This window comes from Ctenopharyngodon idella, chromosome 7, assembly GCF_019924925.1.
Source record: "Ctenopharyngodon idella isolate HZGC_01 chromosome 7, HZGC01, whole genome shotgun sequence".
NCBI classification, from domain to species: Eukaryota; Metazoa; Chordata; class Actinopteri; order Cypriniformes; family Xenocyprididae; genus Ctenopharyngodon; species Ctenopharyngodon idella.
Genome location: NC_067226.1, coordinates 1459278 through 1480067, shown reverse-complemented (window position 1 = coordinate 1480067; position 20790 = coordinate 1459278). Strand labels below are relative to the sequence as shown.

General features: G+C 38.7%; 1 protein-coding gene across 5 annotated transcripts in view; it reads right to left on the bottom strand.

Moving 5' to 3' along the window:
- htr2cl1 (5-hydroxytryptamine (serotonin) receptor 2C, G protein-coupled-like 1) overlaps positions 1-20790 on the bottom strand; it is a 228813-nt gene that overhangs the window by 16200 nt on the left and 191823 nt on the right. For 3 of the 5 annotated variants that reach the window (XM_051900733.1, XM_051900735.1, XM_051900734.1), the window contains one exon: positions 13367-13972. The exons of the other annotated variants lie outside the window; for them this stretch is intronic. In XM_051900733.1, coding sequence (XP_051756693.1) covers positions 13367-13757 — 391 coding nt within the window. In that variant the 5' untranslated portion in view covers positions 13758-13972. The remainder of the gene's footprint in view (positions 1-13366; positions 13973-20790) is intronic. 5 annotated transcript variants of the gene reach the window in all.

Here is a 20790-nt window from a genome sequence, read left to right as displayed (position 1 = left end):
AGGGGAGTTAAGGCGGTTGCTAGACTGAAACGCAAAATAAAAGAATTTAAATGTGCAAAGAACCAATGAAAGTACAAGCCTAGAAGAAAAGAAAGAAGCAGAACTTGTTATCATCAAGCTGGTTCAAAAGGAAGCATTCTCAGATGAGATAAAGAGTTTGAAGCTAAAGAAAGAAATTGCCAAGACTAAAGACAGTAGGCTGTACAAGTTAAATCCATTCTTGGATGAAGAAGGTATCCTAAGGGTTGGAGGACGCTTAAGTCAAGCAACGTTACACCCATATGTAAAGCATTTGGCAATATTCCCAAAGAAAAGCCACACATCAGCTTTACTAAATAAGCACTTTCACAAAAGGGTACATCGTCAAGGACGTGGAATGACAATGAACGAACTGCGAGCTAATGGATGATGGATCCTGGGATGCAGCAGTGTAGTCTCATCACACATCTTCAAGAGAAAACTAAGGTTACTAGCTAGTGACACCACATTTGACAAAAAAGGGAAACCCACAACTAAAACGGTGTTTCTTGAAAGACCTGTGCAAAAGGTTGTTACTTAGCTTGAGACAGATTAAGGGGTATAATGTTTTCTTGAAGTTACAGTCTAATTGGTTAATAACGGGAAAATGTTTTCATTAAAATGTTGAAGTGGTTACCATTGTACAAACCCAATTCCAAAAAAGTTGGGACACTTTACAAATTGTGAATAAAAAAGGAATGCAATGATGTGGAAGTTTCAGATTTCAAAAATGTATTCAGAATACAACATAGATGACATATCAAATTTTTAAACTGAGAAAATGTATCATTTTAAGGGAAAAATAAGTTGATTTTAAATTTCATGGCATCAACACATCTCAAAAAAGTTGGGACAAGGCCATGTTTACCACTGTGTGGCATCCCCTCTTCTTTTTATAACAGTCTGCAAACGTCTGGGGACTGAGGAGACAAGTTGCTCAAGTTTAGGAATAGGAATGTTGTCCCATTCTTGTCTAATACAGGCTTCTAGTTGCTCAACTGTCTTAGGTCTTCTTTGTCACATCTTCCTCTTTATGATGCGCCAAATGTTTTCTATGGGTGAAAGATCTGGACTGCAGGCTGGCCATTTCAGTACCCGGATCCTTCTTCTACACAGCCATGATGTTGTAATTGATGCAGTATGTGGTCTGGCATTGTCATGTTGGAAAATGCAAGGTCTTCCCTGAAAGAGACGACGTCTGGATGGGAGCATATGTTGTTCTAGAACTTGGATATACCTTTCAGCATTGATGGTGCCTTTCCAGATGTGTAAGCTGCCCATGCCACAGGCACTCATGCAACCCCATACCATCAGAGATGCAGACTTCTGAACTGAGCGCTGATAACAACTTGGGTTGTCCTTGTCCTCTTTAGTCTGGATGACATGGCGTCCCAGTTTTCCAAAAAGAACTTCAAATTTTGATTCGTCTGACCACAGAACAGTTTTCCACTTTGACACAGTCCATTTTAAATGAGCCTTGGCCCAGAGAAATCGCCTGCGCTTCTGGATCATGTTTAGATATGGCTTCTTTTTTGACCTATAGAGTTTTAGCCGGCAACAGCGGATGGCACGGTGGATTGTGTTCACCGACAATGTTTTCTGGAAGTATTCCTGAGCCCATGTTGTGATTTCCATTACAGTAGCATTCCTGTATGTGATGCAGTGCCGTCTAAGGGCCCGAAGATCACAGGCATCCAGTATGGTTTTCAGGCCTTGACCCTTACGCACAGAGATTGTTCCAGATTCTCTGAATCTTTGGATGATATTATGCACTGTAGATGATGATAACTTCAAACTCTTTGCAATTTTTCTCTGAGAAACTCCTTTCTGATATTGCTCCACTATTTTTTGCCGCAGCATTGGGGGAATTGGTGATCCTCTGCCCATCTTGACTTCTGAGAGACACTGCCACTCTGAGAGGCTCTTTTTATACCCAATCATGTTGCCAATTGACCTAATAAGTTGCAAATTGGTCCTCCAGCTGTTCCTTATATGTACATTTAACTTTTCCGGCCTCTTATTGCTACTTGTCCCAACTTTTTTGGAATGTGTAGCTCTCATGAAATCCAAAATGAGCCAATATTTGGCATGACATTTCAAAATGTCTCACTTTCAACATTTGATATGTTATCTATATTCTATTGTGAAGTTTATGAGATTTGTAAATTATTGCATTCCTTTTTTATTCACAATTTGTACAGTGTCCCAACTTTTTTGGAATCGGGTTTGTATTTATAGAAATTAAGGTTTGTGTGATTTGTTGGGAGTGTAAATGCTGCCATTATATTGTTTATATATTTTATGTGTAATTTTGTTTTCATTTTCTAAAATCACTTTCATAATTAGGAATTTAAGTTGTATTTGTTATTCATACCTTTATACATTATCTTATTTATAAGTTGCAGTAGGCCTACTTTTATTTTGAAGGTTCAGTTCAAATTTATGCGCAAATGCTGTCTTCACATCAGACTCTTAGCTCCTGCAAGCAAGGACATTATGTATGCTCTGATAAAAGTTTGTTTTCATCACAAAAGACTTGAACGGTCATAAGGAAGATTTAAAGACTATTTCCCTTTCTCGCAGCATGCAGCCAACAAAGTACTTTGTTTTATTTGTCATGTTGCTCATGTCGCTTTGGGCTTATAGCCCCGTTCACACCGCCAGCGACTTTGGCTGAATCCCAAATGGCACACTTCTATGCACTTTTGGTCTTGTGGACTTACAATGGCTGCATGTTAAGTCCATGAGACCGTAGGGTGTCCCATTCATCATTTTCGTTTTCAGAAGGGTGCTCACGAGCGCCCCCTTTGTGCCCACTTCAACTGAGCCTGCAAGTTTGCAAGCTACACAGGACTTTACCTGGCAGTCAAAGCGGCATTACATCACGAAAGTGCGGACTCAGACAAAGAATATACACTAACAAGAAGCATCACTCAATAGAACGCTCTATTGCAACACCGGCGCCCAGCAGCAGCCCTGCGTTTCCGCCATTTTGGGGTGAAAGCGACTCGGCAGTCCACTAGTTTCTATGGCAATATCAGCTGCTTTGTTAAAAAAAAAAAAAAAAAAAACTTACATTAAAGCTGAAATCCAACCTGAATGATGACAACACAGAATAAAATACTATCAATAGTGATCATCAAATCCTTTTAACAGTTTATTTTACAGACTTTGTGTAAGCCTTCCACTTTTTTCACCAAACCTTTTTGCTCTCTAGAAACCCATTCAGTTTAGGTTAAAATTCTTTAAAAGATCTAGTATTAGCATTAGGCTTATAAACACTGAATTAATACCAACATATGAAACTAAATTAAATTAAGGACATGCATCAGAAAAATTGGGAATGTTGGACAATATATGAATATAACATATATAAATATATGAATATAACAGCTTGATTTTGCAGTGTTGTCTAATGTCCATTAAAGCAAAAGTGTCCAAAAGTGGGAATTATGCGATAACGGACACAGCAATGCATCATGTATTATAAGATTGTTATGTTTGTAGCGTGATCCATTAAAACATACAATATAGCTTATTTCAATTCAGACCTAGTGGAGTGATACTATTATTACTATTGCTCCACTAGGTCTGAAATATATTGTAATGACCCAGCATTCAACACCAGCAGCCAGTTGCATTATGGGTATTTGTTTGTTTTGAGTTGATTTATGCGTTAAGCAAGATGGTTGGGTTTTTGCTTTAGCAAAGTTATGTGTGTTTATGTTCAAGTTAGTTTGGGTGGGTTTGGTTCATTTACCGCCTGGTTATATAAAAAGTGTGGCTCTCACCATCATGGAAAGAGATGTGTATGGGAGGGACTTGCCAATCTGGCCTTGCCTGTGTAGTTCTTATTCTGTTTTCAGAGAGAAGTGCATCATGCTAGAACGTCTGACGAACGAGACAACGCGGAGGAGCAGTGCTCCGCAACGTCCTGATGGCACCAGCGTTCCCTGGGCAGTGTACTGCTCTCCTAGTCATGGGCAGAACGAACCACCAGTCGTCACACCAACACTCCAAATCCATGGTCGGCTGGGCTCCCTTGCACGATTGCCCGCTAAGCTGCCACGATACAATGGGTTGACGCCCCTGGAGCCCTACCTGGCACAGGTTGATCTGGCCGCTTTCCACGATGGGTGGAGCCACGAGGAGACAGCGACTTACTTGGCCCTCGCCTTGGAGGTCCTGCACTCCAGGTCCTCATCGATCTGTCCCCTGAAGAGTGGCGTGATCTCCAGGCCCTCACCGCTGCTCTCAACCACCGCTTTGGGCAGAGAACCTCCACAGACAGAGCAGGGAGGAGCTGACTAACCGACGTTGACTTGAAGGAGAGAGTGTGGGTGCCTTCACTGCCGACATCCAAGTTTACGCCCGGAAGGGCTACCCTACCTTCCCAGCCGCAGCGAGGGAAGAGCTGAGCCTCCATGCTTTCCTGCGAGGCCTTACACCTGAGCGGCTCCGCCAACATGTCTGCCTGTTGTCACTCCGCAATCTGAGTGAGGCGCTGAGAGAGGCTGAGCGAGCTGAGGAGGTGCTACAGGCTGGGCCGGCAACAGGTCGATCTCTGCTCCAGTGTCAGCTGACGAGAGCAGCCGAACGGGAGGTGGACGGGGCCCGGTTGGAAGAGGAGGTCAGCTGGGTCCAACCAGCGGTGACCCCCCCGACGGAGGACGAGACTAGACCGTTTCTACCACTGTGGAGAACCGGAGCATTTCGCCAGGGACTGCCCCGCCTCGAGCCCTTGCCCCCGGGCAACGTCACCCCCGGGAAACAACCACGGAGTGAGGCAGTGAGGGGACCCTCACCCTGTTCTTCGACACCCCTCCACAATGACGGACTCAGGACTGATCCTGGCGCTGGGGCTAGAACACCAGGGAGGCCGAAGCGTGTTCGACGTCGGGCAGGACATTTGTTGGATTTTGTTGTGGGGGATTAGGGTTGTGGGGACACTAACCCTCTTGGGTTATTGTAATGACCCAGCATTCAACACCAGCCGTTGCATTAAGGGTATTTGTTTGCAAGATGGTTGGGTTTTTGCTTTAGCAAAGTTATGTGTGTGTATGTTCAAGTTAGTTTGGGTGGGTTTGGTTCATTTACCACCTGGTTATAAAAAAAATGTGGCTCTCACCATCATGGAGAGAGATGTGTACGGGAGGGACTTGGCGATCTGGCCTTGCCTGTGTAGTTCTTATTCTTTGTTCAGAATAAAAAAGAGAAAAGACAGTACTGCCTCCTGCTGTTTTGTTCTGCCTATAGAGACACTCATGGTTGTGCGGTGTATGGGACATGAGTGCTCGTACTAATAATTAGCAGAGTACAAGTATACTAGCTTAGTATAGCTCCGGTTACCCCCACGCTCTACTAAAGAACTGCCAGTTATTACAATATTGTTCGCTGCAAACATGATGATCTTAAATGTATTAAATATTAATTTACTATTAATAAATGTGTAAAGTTGCATAAAATGGAAATACTCAATAAAGTAGGCTAACTACGTTACTTCAGATGGATGATTGGTTGGATTCCACAACTGGTAAAATAAAACATATATAAGACAATACAACATTTACTGTAGGTGCCATACAATTTACTGATGATTTAATTTGAAAAATGTTCTTTTGCGCTTCTGTTTTGACAGTGAAATTCACAGATTTTGGGTGCGTAAGATGTGAAGGATTCTATGGTTAGTATTTTCACCCCATAATGGTGGCAGCGTTACCGGAGCGCCATCTAGTGGCTGTTGCCCAAAAGTATCAGAGTGTCGCCTCTTGGGTTCTATACTCTTTGACTCAGAGAAAGACCGTGAGGGTTTAGGGTGCCATTTGGGTTTCAGCCTCTGTCGTTGCATGTCGCTATAGTCTCTGTACAGTGAAGTCGCTTTGGGCGTTTCTAGTGCTGTCGCTCTAATGTTATTGGTAGACTGCATGTCTGACCATATCTATAGACAATGCAATCACAAATGATATATAAAACTAAGTAATCATTCTAATTTTACTAGGAATAAGGCTTAAAAGAATTAAAAGTAACATTCTGCTGTTGTAGAGTGTTGTGACTGCAGAGCTCAGTGCATTAAATCATTAACTTGATTAACGATTGATCTATTAACAAATTAAACTCATACTGTATATTACTAAAACATCATTCGAATTTGACAAATAATCAATTTTCTTGTCCCTAATAATCCACACAATGCAGGGGAAACTGTAATATGAACTGCAGCAGTGCTAAACTGCTCACTGCATCATATAACAACACACAAACTATCAATGTATGAATCAAACTCACTAAGACTGCCGACAGTTTCTTTTCCACGCATCATTTTATTATGTCCATGTATGTGGTTACAGTCAAATCATATAACACAGTGAAATCACTCCGGAACTATGTATCTGTCTGTCTTGCCTGCACTCGAGAAATTCGCTTATCATTTGCATAAAGTTGAAATAAGCCTATTTCACACTTCCGGGTTTTTGGCTTCCGGAATGATCCACGCCGGGTAAAAGTTTTTCCAGTTACAGTGATAGATAGCCGAGCCTCGATCAGAACCAGCTCGTGAATCAAAGTCGTTTTACGAATTAAATGTCATGAAAATGTTTGAACGGTCTTGGTGAATTATTGGTGAGACTACAGAGCTCTCATTAAGGGCTAAATTTAATAAATAATTCGAAGTGATGGCGGTTAAACTGGTTATATTCTTCGTCTCTGTTTGGCGCGGATATGCATTATCGCGTTCCATGTGCTGTAAAGACAGTGCGCCTGCGTCTCAACGTGCATACTATCCATCCTAAATAGTAGTCTATGTGACATTAGTAATATTCAGTACTATTTAGGGTGGATAGTATGCACATTGGGATGTATAAAGTGTTTTTCGCAACGTGCTGGGGAAATGATCAGCTGGCAGGTCCCTTATCAGGCAAGCCTGATCCTCTGATTCATGAAACAGGACTGCTCGCACCCTGGATATTTCTGGATATATATAAACACTTCAGTCATCTCTCACTCATATTTTCCTGTCGTCATCATCTTAAAGTGTGTATTATGCACAGTATTATTGTGCTGTTGCAACATTAATGCAAAGACTGATAGCTGTGTACAGTGTGGTGTTGGAAATTAATTATGTCTTAGTTTAATAATTTTAATCGATTAGGATTAGTTATAACATAAGTTATAAGTAGCTTGAATGTGGGATGTAATGCCATATGAGATTAATACATGCTATATATTTTTAAAACGTATTAAACTCACTACAATAATATGTATCTCACGACTTTATATCCCCCATTGAAGTATATATTGGGAGTTAATTTTTTTTAATGAATAAATTATATAAATAACGTTCGTGGTATGTGATACGATTGGGGGAATCGCTGAATGAGTAGCTGCGTAGCCTATACTGTATGACAGCTGGTAAAATAAATCCACCTGCCGGTAAATTCGAGCAACGGTCTGAGTGGCCATATAAGCTACAAACAAGTAGAAAATAATTTCTTTGTAGATTATACAACAGCAACTTGGAAAACAGACAAAACAGAAAAGGTAAAAAGCGATATTTGAGAAAAGAGCATATCAATCTAATAGCCGTAGACCCATAGCGGAACTAACTTTACCCTGCGTCACGTGATTTCCGATTCTTGTGAAAAAGGCCTATTTCTGAACTTTTGTTGCTTGTCTCGCGTCGCTTGATTACGGAGCCCCGCACATGACATGCAAAAAAAAAAAAATTTAATCGTGCGCACAATTTACTAATTCATTCCCTCGATTTACTAAATTGTGCGCACGATTTACTATTTCATTCCCTCGATTTATAAATCACGCGCAATGAAATAGTAAATTGTGCACATGATTTAGTAAATCGAGGGAACAATTAACAACTCGTGTGCACGATTTAGCCTACTATTTTTTTCCTGCATGTCATGTCCGGGGCTCCGTACTTGATGCCTGCATTCTGTCGCCAACGGTCACTGTCGGTCTAGGCTGCATTCCAGTTTGTTTTTTTATGCCCTTGAACTTCCCTTGCTAACTTCCCCCAGTCTCATTGACTCGGATGTACGTCATTGCTTACGTTGCACGAGTGCCCACTACTGGCAGAACCTTTGCAATGGGCTGAATTGGAATGTCCTAAGCCCTTGATCACTTGGAATCCGCTATGGAGTTTATTTATTATTAAATTTTTTCCCCTTACAAAATTGTTTAATGCAGCATTCTATATGTATATTTGTGTGTTTTATATATAAAAAAATAATTAATACATCATAGAGTTATTTGTGGTGGGTTAAATTAAATGCAATATGCGGCGACGTCACAATCGTGTTGCATTGTGGGTTATGGAGCTGCCTGAAGTGTACATATGAAGTAGACTTGCTCCCTCGGTCAAAATCCAGGGAGCGAGTGTCTGTCCGTATAAACTTCCCTCGTCCACTTCCTGAAGTGGAATGCACTGAGAGGAAGTGCTTAGGGAAGTTTGTGAGTGCGTGTCTAAAATTGGAGTGAAATGCAACCATGAAGTAGACGATTTTGACTGAGGGAGTGCGGGTCTGTCCACTTCACGAAGTAGAACGCACTTCAAAATGGCGGCAGGGATTCCCCCGAGGGGAAGTGCTTAGGGAAGTTCACGAGTGCATGTCTAAAAGTGGAGTGAAACGCAGCCCTTGTCGCCGGAAGTCGCTAGCACTCCATTGAAATGAATGGGATCATGTCGCTTTGTCGCTGTGTGTTGCTGGCGGTGTGAACGGGGCTTAAGAGATAGATACCCCTGGATGAAGACAGCATCAATCAAGAAGCTAAAGCTTTACGGCTGGCATTGTTTGCGGTTTGGGTAAGTTATTTAAAATCTAATAGGTTATGTGACTGATTTTATTCTGGCCGCCGCTGCCACTTTTATATGTTAAGCTTTAGTTGAGAAAATGGTTATTTTGCAAACTTAGTGACCTTGCACATTCGCTGTAATTCTGCATAATAGTTACACTTTTTCCCAAATCATAAGTTTAATATAGTCTGTTACATACATTTAATTGGCTGCTGTGCCAGTCTAATGATATGATTTATTATCAACATACAGTTGAGCTCAAAAGTTTACATACCCCTTGCAGAATCTGCAAAAATGTTAATCATTTTAAAAAAATAAGAAGGATCATGAAAATTACATGTTATTTTTTATTTAGTACTGTCTTTAATAAACTATTTCACATAACAGTCGTTTACATAAAGTCCACAAGACAAAAAAAAAAAAATGACCCCATTCAAAAGTTTACATACCCTTGATTCTTAATACTGTGTGTCATTACCTGGATGATCCACAACTGTTTTTTTGTTTTGTGATGGTTGTTCAGGAGTCGATTGTTTGTTCTGAGCAGTTAAACTGAACTCTGTTCTTCAGAAAAATCCTTCAGGTCCGCATCTTCTGCATATTTGAACCCTTTCCAGCAGTGACTAAATGATTTTGAGATCCATCTTTTCACACTGAGGACAACTGAGGGACTCAGACAAAACTATTACAAAAGCTGCAAACATTCACTGATGCTCCAGAAGGAAATACGATGCGTTAAGAGTCAGGGGTGAAAACTTTTGAACAAGAAGTTGATGTGCAAGTTTTTTTTATTTTGTTTAAAGAACATATTTTTTCATTTAGTTCTGCCCTTTGGAAGCTACAAAAGATACTTACATGTTTCCCAGAAGACAAAAAAAGTACAATTTATTCTGTTCATCCAATTCAAAAAGTTTACATCCCCAACTCTTAATGAGTTGTGTTTCCTTCTGGAGCATCAGTGAATGTTTGAACCTTGTTTAATACTTGTGTTTGAGTCCCTCAGTTGTCCTCAGTGTGAAAAGATGGATCTCAGAATCATACAGTCACTGCTGAAAAGGGTTCAAATATGCAAAAGATGCTGGAAAACCAAAGAATCTGCAGGACCTGGAGGATTTTTCTGAAGAACAGAGCTCAGTTTAATTGCTTAGAACAAACAAGGGACTCATGAACAACCATCACAAAACAAAAAAACAGTTGTGGATTATCCAGGTAACCACACAGTATTAAGAATGTAAACTTTTGAACAGGGTCATTTTTTATAAATTCAGCAATTTTTTTGTCTTGTGCACTTTATGTAAACAACTGTTATGTGAAATAGTTTATTCAGGACAGTACTAAATAAAAAATAACATGCAATTTTCATGATCCTTCTTAATTTGTTAAAATGATTCACATTTTTCTGCAAGAGGTATGTAAACTTTTGAGCTCAACTGTATGTGAAAGTGTTGCATTAAATTTTGTTTTGTGGACAGTTGTCACCATATTCCCGCTGAAATGACACACCGATTGTGTGATGATGCAATTTTTTGTAATAATGATTTCCATTTTATTACTTTTTGTTTAATTTTGGTGTTAACTCTCACGCTCACTCTGATCTTTGCTCGTGGCATTTCTTGTCGAAGGTAACATTCAGTATTATAGAAGAGGACACAGTAAGCTAGGCTGATTTTTGTTTTTTTGAGTTTACTTTTTCCCCGATGAGGGAAGGGGGTGAGAGGGCCAAGGTTTGAGAGTCAAGGTTCGTTACTGTTATACTGTGTATAGTTTTCAAGGTGGATTTGGAGAAAAGTCTTTGTATAAACCAGGTGTAAGAGAACCACTTGTGTCTGCATATGCTTGGAGGGAGATACACGTGATTTATTAATTCCTTCCCTCGTTTTAGTAAATACTGGCCACGATTTACTATCATTCTATTGTTTTAGTTGAATCATGCACAAATTAAGAATTTGTTCCCTCTTTTTACTGGCCACAGTGTAATAATTAGTTTCCTTGTTTTAATTAAATTAAAACTTAATTAAATTTAAAAAATTAATTTTCAGAAATAAATTCTAAATTTATGGCCACAATATAACAATAATATATATATATATATATATATATATATGTGTGTCTGTGTGTGTGTGTGTGTGTCCACATTTCACGTGTGGGGCTTCGTAAAATATAACTTAAACATATTTTATTTCAGCTAGTTGCCAAGACAACATCTCTAATTTTCATTTAGTTTAAGATGAATAACTAAAATAACTAAAACTAAAACTTACATATAAACTAATATATATCTAATGTTGTGTTGTAATGTTCTAAAATGATTAGAACTAAACTTTAAAATCAAAACAGAAAATATAAAAATAAAAATAGAATTCAAAATATTAACAAAATCTATAGCCTAGTAGTATATTAATGATACTAAAATAAGACTGTGCCGGAGTATCTATGTGCATGCATCCATGACAGTTGTTCTCTCTCACCACTAAATTGCCTCTTTTCCAATGCTCTGTTTGCTCTGAGGGTCTGCAGGATGCTGTACTGATCAATATCTCTTTGTGATCAATAACGTCCTCTCCTCTCAAACTGACAAATGCAAGCTCATCATGTGCACTATCTACAGCTGACAAGCAACTAAGATAATTTAAAGCAGGACATCTTCCGCAATCAATATGAAGGTAGTCTGAGAGAGTTCGGCTAACCCACTCATGTCCAGAGACTGACGAGGTGACGCATCCTGAAAGAGCTCCCTCATGGCTTAGGAGAGATGGACAGTGTGGCCCCCTGCATGAATAGCGAGAGTCAGAAATTCTCTAAAGCAGACAGCTCAGTTGCTCAGAGGCAGCTGGATTGGAAAACGATCTGAATTCTGCCACAGGCAATATTTCTGTGGGCTTCTGAGCAAAGCAATGCCAAACAAGCTTCTGTATCTCAATGTGCCCCCCACGGCCTGTCTCTCTCTCTTTCTCTTTCTCTTTCTCTTGCTCTGTGAAAGGAGATTTCATGCGTATATAGTGCTGTAAAGCTATTAAATCTTGCCACCTCTGGCCCTTTTCTTTTCTAACTTTGTCAGTGCTCTGTACTGTACATAATTAAACTCATGTACAATTTCTCAACTAAATCAACCTAAACCCCAACTTTTTTTTCAAAATAGAAGTTATCATCTCTTGAGTTTTGGTGGAAAGAGACCAATTAAATGTGTTATTTAACCAGGGTATATTCTATCATGTCATTTGTATAATGAGCCGTGTTATTTGGAGGAGAAGGACTGCTTTGCACTAGTGAAAAAAGCCCCTGGGTCTTAAAAAGAAATGCTACTAAAGTTATATTACAGGAAGTCTGGTTTCTCATGCGGCTATATTTTGTAGGTGATGGGGGCTTTCTAATGGGATGCATTATTTTAAAGTTTGCATCCCATTTGCATTTTTATACACCTTAAAAGGTTAGTTCACCCAAAAATGAAATTTCTGTCATTAAGTACTCACCCTCAACCTGTCTTCAGAACACAAATAAAGATATTTTTGATGAAATCTGAGGGTATCTTATCCACACATAGGCAGCAATGACATTGCACCTTTTGAGGTCCAGAAAGGTACTAAAGGTACTACGCTATTTTCATTGCAAAGCTCCAGTGTTTACGTCCGATCGGCGGCTCAGTATTGGACAGCTCTGGTCACGTGAGCAGCGCGACGCATGCGTGTGATGCTGACGCAGGAGCTGGCCAATACTGAGCCTGCGTTCAGACATAAACACTGAAGCTCTGCAAAGAAAATAGCATAGCAGTATGAAAGAGGACAGACAAATTTGTTGAATAAAGTTATTTTTGTTTTGTTTTTGAACACAAAAACTATTCCCGTCGCTTCATAATATTAAGTTTGAACCACTGTAGTCACGTCGATGGTTTTAACGTCTTTAGTACCTTTCTGAACCTCAAAAGGTGCAATGGCATTGCTGCCTATGTGTGGATCAGATACCCTCAGATTTCATCAAAAATATCTTAATTTGTGTTCCGAAGACAACTAGTACTTAATGTACTAAATTTAATTTTTGGGTGAACTAACCCTTTAAATATCAGTGCACATTAGCCTATAGACCAACTCGGAATATTTTACCCACAATTCACCACTCCACACGGTGATAATATCTCAAACATCTAAAATATATTTTTAATATTTCAAAATGTTTTACATATATTTTCATATTTCTGGGTCTATGGTATCAAATAGTTTGACAATCAGGAGTTTTCGAATTGGGGTCCCCAAGGTGCTATGCCAACCGTGGAAAAATTCAAAGTAATATAGTGCTAAAATGTAAATAAATAAATAAAAATATTAAAAAAACATAATTTATATTAAAAATATCATATTAAAAATATTAGATATTAATTATATTAAAAATAATAAAATAAAACATGTAAAACATGTTCTACGTATGTTCATAATATTCATACTTTTTCACAATATAAACGGGTCTTTATTGGAAATATTTCAGGAAGGAAATCTTCATATTTCATGGTTCATGGAATCAAACTGTTTGAAAAACCCTGTGTCAACTCACCATACAGGATGTTAATGAGCGAGATGGGCATGACCAAGATGCCGACCAGCATGTCCGCCACTGCAAGGGAGCGCAGGAAGAAGTTAGTTGCATTTTGCAGCTTCTTCTCCAGTGACACAGCTAGAATAACCAAAATATTCCCTCCTATTGTCAGAAAGATAATCACAAGAATCAGCAGGGCTGGCCAGTTCTTTTCCTTCATCACCTCCCTTTCGACCCCATGAGGAGAAGATGAAGATGAGGAGGGGAGATTGACACTGTAATCAGTCCCGAAAAAGCTCTGGTTTAGGCTCACGGTGGTATTGCCAGGCCAGACCATCCAGCCAATGAGGTCTAGGGAGGATGTCGTAGAGCTAAACCCACCCAGAATTGGTCCGCCAGGTGCCCCCATTCTCTGATGCCGTTTCCTGTCCCCTGTATCAGTCAGAGCTCTTTCCACTTATGGCCGCTGATGGCCACGTATGTGAAGAAGAGTTAGGAAGTTCAAAAATGATGAAGTGATCCACTCAAAATGCTATGTGAAGGAGAAATCTACTGCGCTGAGGATATCCATAGCATTTCCTGTTCCTAGTTTCTGGCGCAGGATTTTATTCATGGAAATTGTATCTGTAAAACACAGTGAGAGACACACAATACCAATGAATACCAAAAATATGAACTTAAAGATAATAGACATTATAAAAGACTAAAAAGACACTGACTATCACAGAGAGTTGCTCAGATAAAATAATAATAGGAATCAAAGTCACACAATATTGAAGGTTGTGCTGAATATTTACAGTACATTATCTAAATGGTGACTGACAGCCCTGTCGACTTGCTAAATTTATTTTCAGTTGTTACAGTGAGAATATCTCCATCGTAATATTGGAAGGTGCACAAATGATCAGTTACGGAAAGATCCATCCATTTCGGGAAACCAGTGGCACCCTGTCTCTGTGGTAATAGAGGGTAATTGAGTTCACAAGTTAAAATGATACGCTACAATCCAAGTCTCTGCAAACCTGCCGCACTTCGCTGTACAGGCCTACCGGGAGTCATAATTCACCAAATCTGAAGTTACTCGTCATTAAATTAGCTGGTATTAATAACTCAAGACACCTGTCAAAGGTAATGTGATGTAATGTCATTATTATCGTGATGGACAAGTGGGTAATTGTCACTTCATACAGCCAGTCACTTTGCACTAGGGCCGAACAACGTCTAATAAGCTTTGGTAATTGCAGTTTTCACCCCATCAGTTAGGCTGTGCACTGTAGTAGGTGTAGACTGATGGCACGTTACGTGTGTGGGAATAACAAGTACCCACAGTGCTCTGTGGCCCACGACTAACCATGTATGCTTTAATTAGGAGAAAGCAGCTGAAAATGGGCTACATGATGAATCTCACCACTAATATGCTGATGAATAGGTTTGAGAGCTTTCTCCACTCCTCCAATGGCTGTCATTCATCATGATGACTAACAGATCAATATGGTGATTATTTAAACATATATTTTTATCAGTTAAGATTATCAGATTTATTTTAATTAGATAAAAAGGGTTGGTTTCCTCGGTAGGGTTGGTAAGGTGAGAAGAAGAACAAAAGTATGAATCAGTAAATCAAGGTGACAAAAAGCCATTCTGCTCTAAACTGCAGAGATTGTCCCCTATAGACAGCAAATGTGAATTGCACAGGAAAATATGATAACCTGTCCCAGTTTCCTTCTACGATGCTAAGAAATAGGTTTATTCACTGCATGGGGAGAGCAGTTTTCTGATATACAGACATGTTTCCCCACATCTAAATAGAGAGCAAAATTGTAATGTTCCTTAAACGCAGCAGAGACCGCGGTAGTTCACCACTTCTCTGGAGACTGGAGATAAAGCCTCAAAAAGTGAAATGGCCTAACAATAAATAAATCACTGGATAGTCACTTCCTGTGTGTCTACCACACACATAAACAAAAGAGCATCTTAAATGCAATCATATACAGGTTCAAGGAAAGTGCATAAAAGCCACAATACTTTACAGCGAGCCCTGAATCTTAATTTGACACTTCAGGTCCCATTATAATAGAACAGAGCATCTCCTCTGGGAGACATGCTGGTGGGTACAAAAAATGAACACCATGAGCTGCAGCAGGCTAAGAGGCAATATCAGTATTAAGGGGCTCTGAAATGGTCTAAAATTAGAAGTCTATATATGGACTGCATTAGCCTCTCTCACTACACAGTGACCCCAAAAATTATCTGGACACCACACAAACTTTAGGATCATTTTTTGAAAGAAATTAATACTTTTATTCAGCAACAAAATTGATCAAAAATGACAGTTAAGACATTTAAAATTTCACAAAAGATTTCTATTTCAAATAAATGCTGTTTTTTTTTTAAAGTTCTATTCATCAAAAATATTAAGCAGCACAACTGTATTCAACACTGATAATAAGAAATTCAGTTTTTCCATCACATCAATAAACTACATTTTAAAATACATTAAAATAGAAAACATTTTTTTTTTTTTAATTGTAAAACAATTTGACAGTATCACTGTTTTTACTGTATTTTTGATCAAATAAATGCAACCTTGGTGAGAACGAGAAACTTCTTTCAAAAACATTGAACTTTATATATCACATAATAGAAAAAATTAATTCTTTGATATATATTTTAGTTTAATATTTTAGATGTTCAAATACTATAGGGTCACTGTATACATGTTGGTGAACTGCAAAATCAAGCCCAAACCACACAGTTTATTGAAAAGAACACTAAATATAAACTCTTTGCTAATATAAAGTTAACAAAGCAGATTGTGGCTCACCTGATGAGAATCCTAATCTCACCAGCTCTCATTCTCTCTATATTGCTCTCCCTCAAACACTCTCTTTTCCCTTCAGACACCTCTTCATCTTCCATTAATGAAGTGGATGAGAGTGCACTCACAAACTAAGTGAGATTCTGCATGCCAACAATGGGTAATTAGCCTCCTCAGCAGAAGCCAATCAAGTAACTGTGAATTGGGATAAATTGGCATAAAATAGAATGACTACAGGAAACAAAGACAATACTCAAATACCCATCCATCATCCAACATTTAATCTGGTAATGATCAGCACTAGTTTAGAATTTAGGTTCATTTGGAAAGGCTTTCATTGGGGAAAATGTTGCCAAAGCCTTCAGAGTTTCCCTTATGATCCACCAAAGCAACAAATAAACATCCACATTTCCTTTTATAATAGAATGAATACAAAAAATAAAATAAAATAAAATAAAAAATAAATAAAAGGAGTATAAAATATGATTCTGCTTAAGAGTGTTTTAGACACTGACCTACATGAATGTGTTCTTAGAACTGGACGTCTCATTTCTTATTTGAATTGGAAAATGAAATGCAGAAATCTTTTTACATTACGGGAATTGTGGGCAGACGAATCTGCCTGAGGGGAATAAAATTTCCTTCCACTAAGAAGTTTAAAAACCCTTTTACTTCCTGACAGGAAGGTTAAATATTCTCTCAAGCTAAATCTGAGTGGTGTGAATGTGTGGAAAAAGGATGAGAAATGAATGCTGAGTAGTTAATTAGTCCTGGTGCTGATCGACCCAGATCAACAGAGACAAATGAAGAACAGAGGAAGGCATTGGGAGACTAAGATTAGATTGAGCGACTCTGACAGCATCACTAACTGTAGGAATCTGTAGAATTACAAATCTAATATTACAGTCCCACTTGTTTTGTTTCGAAATATAAATGAAATGTAAAATCAGGCGAGCAAGAGTAGCCATGTGCGTATGGGGTCTGGCACAAATAAATAGACAGACTTACAGGGATCCCCAAAGACCCCAATAACAAAACACGCAGGCACTAAACAATTTATCCTGGTAGGAAAAAATCGTGACATAAGAACTGAAAACTACTACGGAATGGAAGACATTTCTGGATTCATTTTTCAAGTGCGCTACGTTATGAACAGCACTTGAAAAGAAAAGAAAATCAAACAAACAGCTAAATAAAAACTGCTCGGCTAACTGTCGTGCTTGGCCTTTTCTTTTTATTTTATCTCGCCGTTAGCAGGGTAAAATACTTTGGGCAGACTTTTGAAAGAAAATGACTAAACATCCTTACCGCTACAACAAATACTTTCCTATTTTTGTATACATATATATTAGGCTACATGTTTCAGTCAAATTCTGTCTTATTGCAATGATACAGTGATTAATCTGCAGCTTGTGGTACATTACCATTACAATCTGCTCTTGTAAAATAACCCAGACTAATGATTTGAAACTTATTCATATATGTCTGTCTTGCCCTCTTCTTCACATCTCTGGAGAAGGACATTCAGATAATAACTCAACTCAAAGGACTGTTACAGGAGTCACGCAAGCGGCAAATTTATGTTCCTTCAATATTCTGGCAATTACAAAATGTAAAAGATGAAAAAGCCTTTGTCACAGAAATCTAAATTCAAATATTAACAAGCAGCATCTTTTTCTTGCACAGTGGATATTCTGAAACAGATCCTGTGATTTTTCTTTGAATCAGAGGTTAGTCATGTGCTAGCCAGACTGCTAATGTGCATTTAACAGGCAGAAATCAATGACTAATCGATACGGTTTCATAAAGAGCTAATAATGAGGAGAATACACACATATACTTGCAAACACAGACACACACCCAAATTAAAGTATTTTGGAGCACGAGTAACCTCTCTGAACCATGAAATGGGGCTTTTACTTGGTTTGGATTAGCATAAGTCACTCTGACACCTTTGTGATGCGAAGCTTTCAGAAAGTCTTAATGTGTGATAGGGACACCAATCTCATTCATTATATGCATTTCCTGGATGGGTGAATTTGAAGACAGGATCTGAGAAAGGTGACATACACACACACACACACACACACACACACACACAAAACTTTTAAAAATGCACCTGCTATTGTTTACTAGGACTGGTGCGACTGATAAAAATGTCTTCTCATATATCATTCCAGGGTCAACATCTCACGTCTGCTTATGCCTACTGCAAAATGCATCTAAAATAAGAAAAAAGTTGAATTCAGGTAAAACCTTAACAAATACCAAAGAACAGGCCGACACATGGCATTCTAAGATTTCTTCTTTGTCCTTTTTTTGCATTCTATTTGAAACTCAGCATTTTTCTATTTATTTTGTTACAATGGCCATTGGCATGCCTTTGAGCGGCACATCTGCGCATCTCCGACTGATCTCTATTTATCATTTAAAAGTAAAATAATCCTTTTGTAAATTTATGAACGAGGTCAGGCTGGATTTCTGATATCAACAATCAACCACTCATGATCAGCTATTTCAGGGTGAGGTGCAGAAATGTAAACTTCTCTTGGATGAAACTATTTGTCTATCTTGCAATACGATGCAAAGATTAAGCTTTTTTTCAGTTCTAAACAAAAAAGAGATATTCTAAAACTATTCCAACTATTCTTTCCATTCTAAAACAGAAAAAGACAATAATGCTTAGTAGAAAAAGTAAAAGAAAAAAACTGTGACTACAATGATTATATAATAGTTCATTATAAGGCTAAATTGATATTTTTTCATTTGAAAATCAAAAAGATATTGCATATACAGATCACATATAATAATTCCAAGTCTGTTTTTGATTGACAGAATCTCCAATGATGAAATTAAAAACTGATGTTGAGCATGTACGCACAAGTATAAAGCCTCATTTTTATTTTTTTGGGAAATTAAACCATATAGGAACCTTCAGGAATGCATGAATAAGATCTCTTTGCATTCAGTATAGAATTTAAACAATTTAACCTTGCATATCTTCAATATTGCTATCTTCTCGGTTTAGCATTTTATTAGTTTCCATCCATTCGTAATATTAATCTTTTCCCTTTCTTTTTTTATTTTTATTTTTGCAGGCCTCGGGGAGTGGGAGGGTCTATCTTTCTATCTTTCTTTAACTTCTTTCAAGCTTTTCAATTCTCAATCTCTCTCTTTCTGCCACATTTCAGAAGCATTTGGTGAAGAGCCTGTTGAGGTGCTCTATGCCCTTGACTAAGCACCATCGGCTGTAATTTCACCCCTTCACCCTTTTTCTCTCTCTATGTATCTTTTCCCTCCCTTTCCTTTTCTCTTCTCTTTTTCCATCAAACAGAGCAACACCTTTTGCTTCTTCTGTGGGAATGGTGCTCTCTTTCTCCTTTTAGCTTTTTCATGATTTTACTCAATGTATGAGCCTGCCTGTTTATATAACACCTGTTTTTTTTTTTTTTTTATCCGAACACACTGATAAACACAATACCGCTTGAAAGCGTCTTTTGCACTATGTGACTGACTGTTCCTCTAAGGCACATTCCTGGAGCCTCCCCAATGCTGCATGTTTTGCATGTCTCCTTAATCAAACACACCTTATTCAGATCATCAGCTCATTAGTCGAGAATCCAAGACCTGAAATGGGTGTGTCAGACAAAGGAGACATGCAAAATGTGCAGTGCTGGGGTGGCTCCAGGAATGTGTTTGGGAACCCCTGCTCTAAGGGTTTCATTAGCACCTGTTCATCCTATAATCATTTCGGAGTTAGTCTTCCTACTATATACCCTTCCTGACCTGCTGCATCAGTCTTCTTTTCCTTGTAGACTTCAACTGAATCAGCACTTATGATAATTACCACTTGTTTGCCATAGCAACATTCGGATGAACAGTCACGGCATGATGCTGAAGTATTTTGATCTGTGATCTGTAATCTGTTTTTAGTTTTTCACAATAATAACACACTATTAAAGATAAATCACAACTTTTTTCTAGTCCAATTATTGGCCACTTCAGTTTCTTCACTTCCTCTCAGTGACCCCACAGCTCACCGATGAAGCAATGCATTCCTCTGTTCTTCACTCTCTTTTCCACAAAGCTGATTCAATGACACTTGAGCTGCTTGGATATTCAAGGGTAATCAGCAAGATACCATCACCCTGAGCACTACACTGGCCTCTGCAGCAAGGTTTAACCGAAGGAGTGATCAGAGTTAAAGTTAATGCCGCATAGCTTGAAAGATCAGTGGTCTTGAGGGATGCAAGAAACTTCTGAATGCCTTCTGCTGTCCTGATTGACCCATTAAATCATCTAAAAATGTTCACTAGAATAAACATACAGAGGCATGTGGGGGAATGATGATGATCCAGGCAGAACTGGCCTTTGAGTGAAAGTCTTGGGTCTGATTGCTTTTAGAAGCACTACCTTACAGCATATTGTGGGCAACCTATTCCACTTTATCAAACATTGATCAAAGACACTCTTGAAATACAGCGGGGGGGGTTATGGATGGATGGATGGATGGATAGATACAGGAGTTGGACAATGTAACTGAAACACTGGCCAGTACAGTTTTGGAGGTTTCATGCTATATACTCTATGCACGGCCTGGTTGCCAATCATGATATATCTGTCA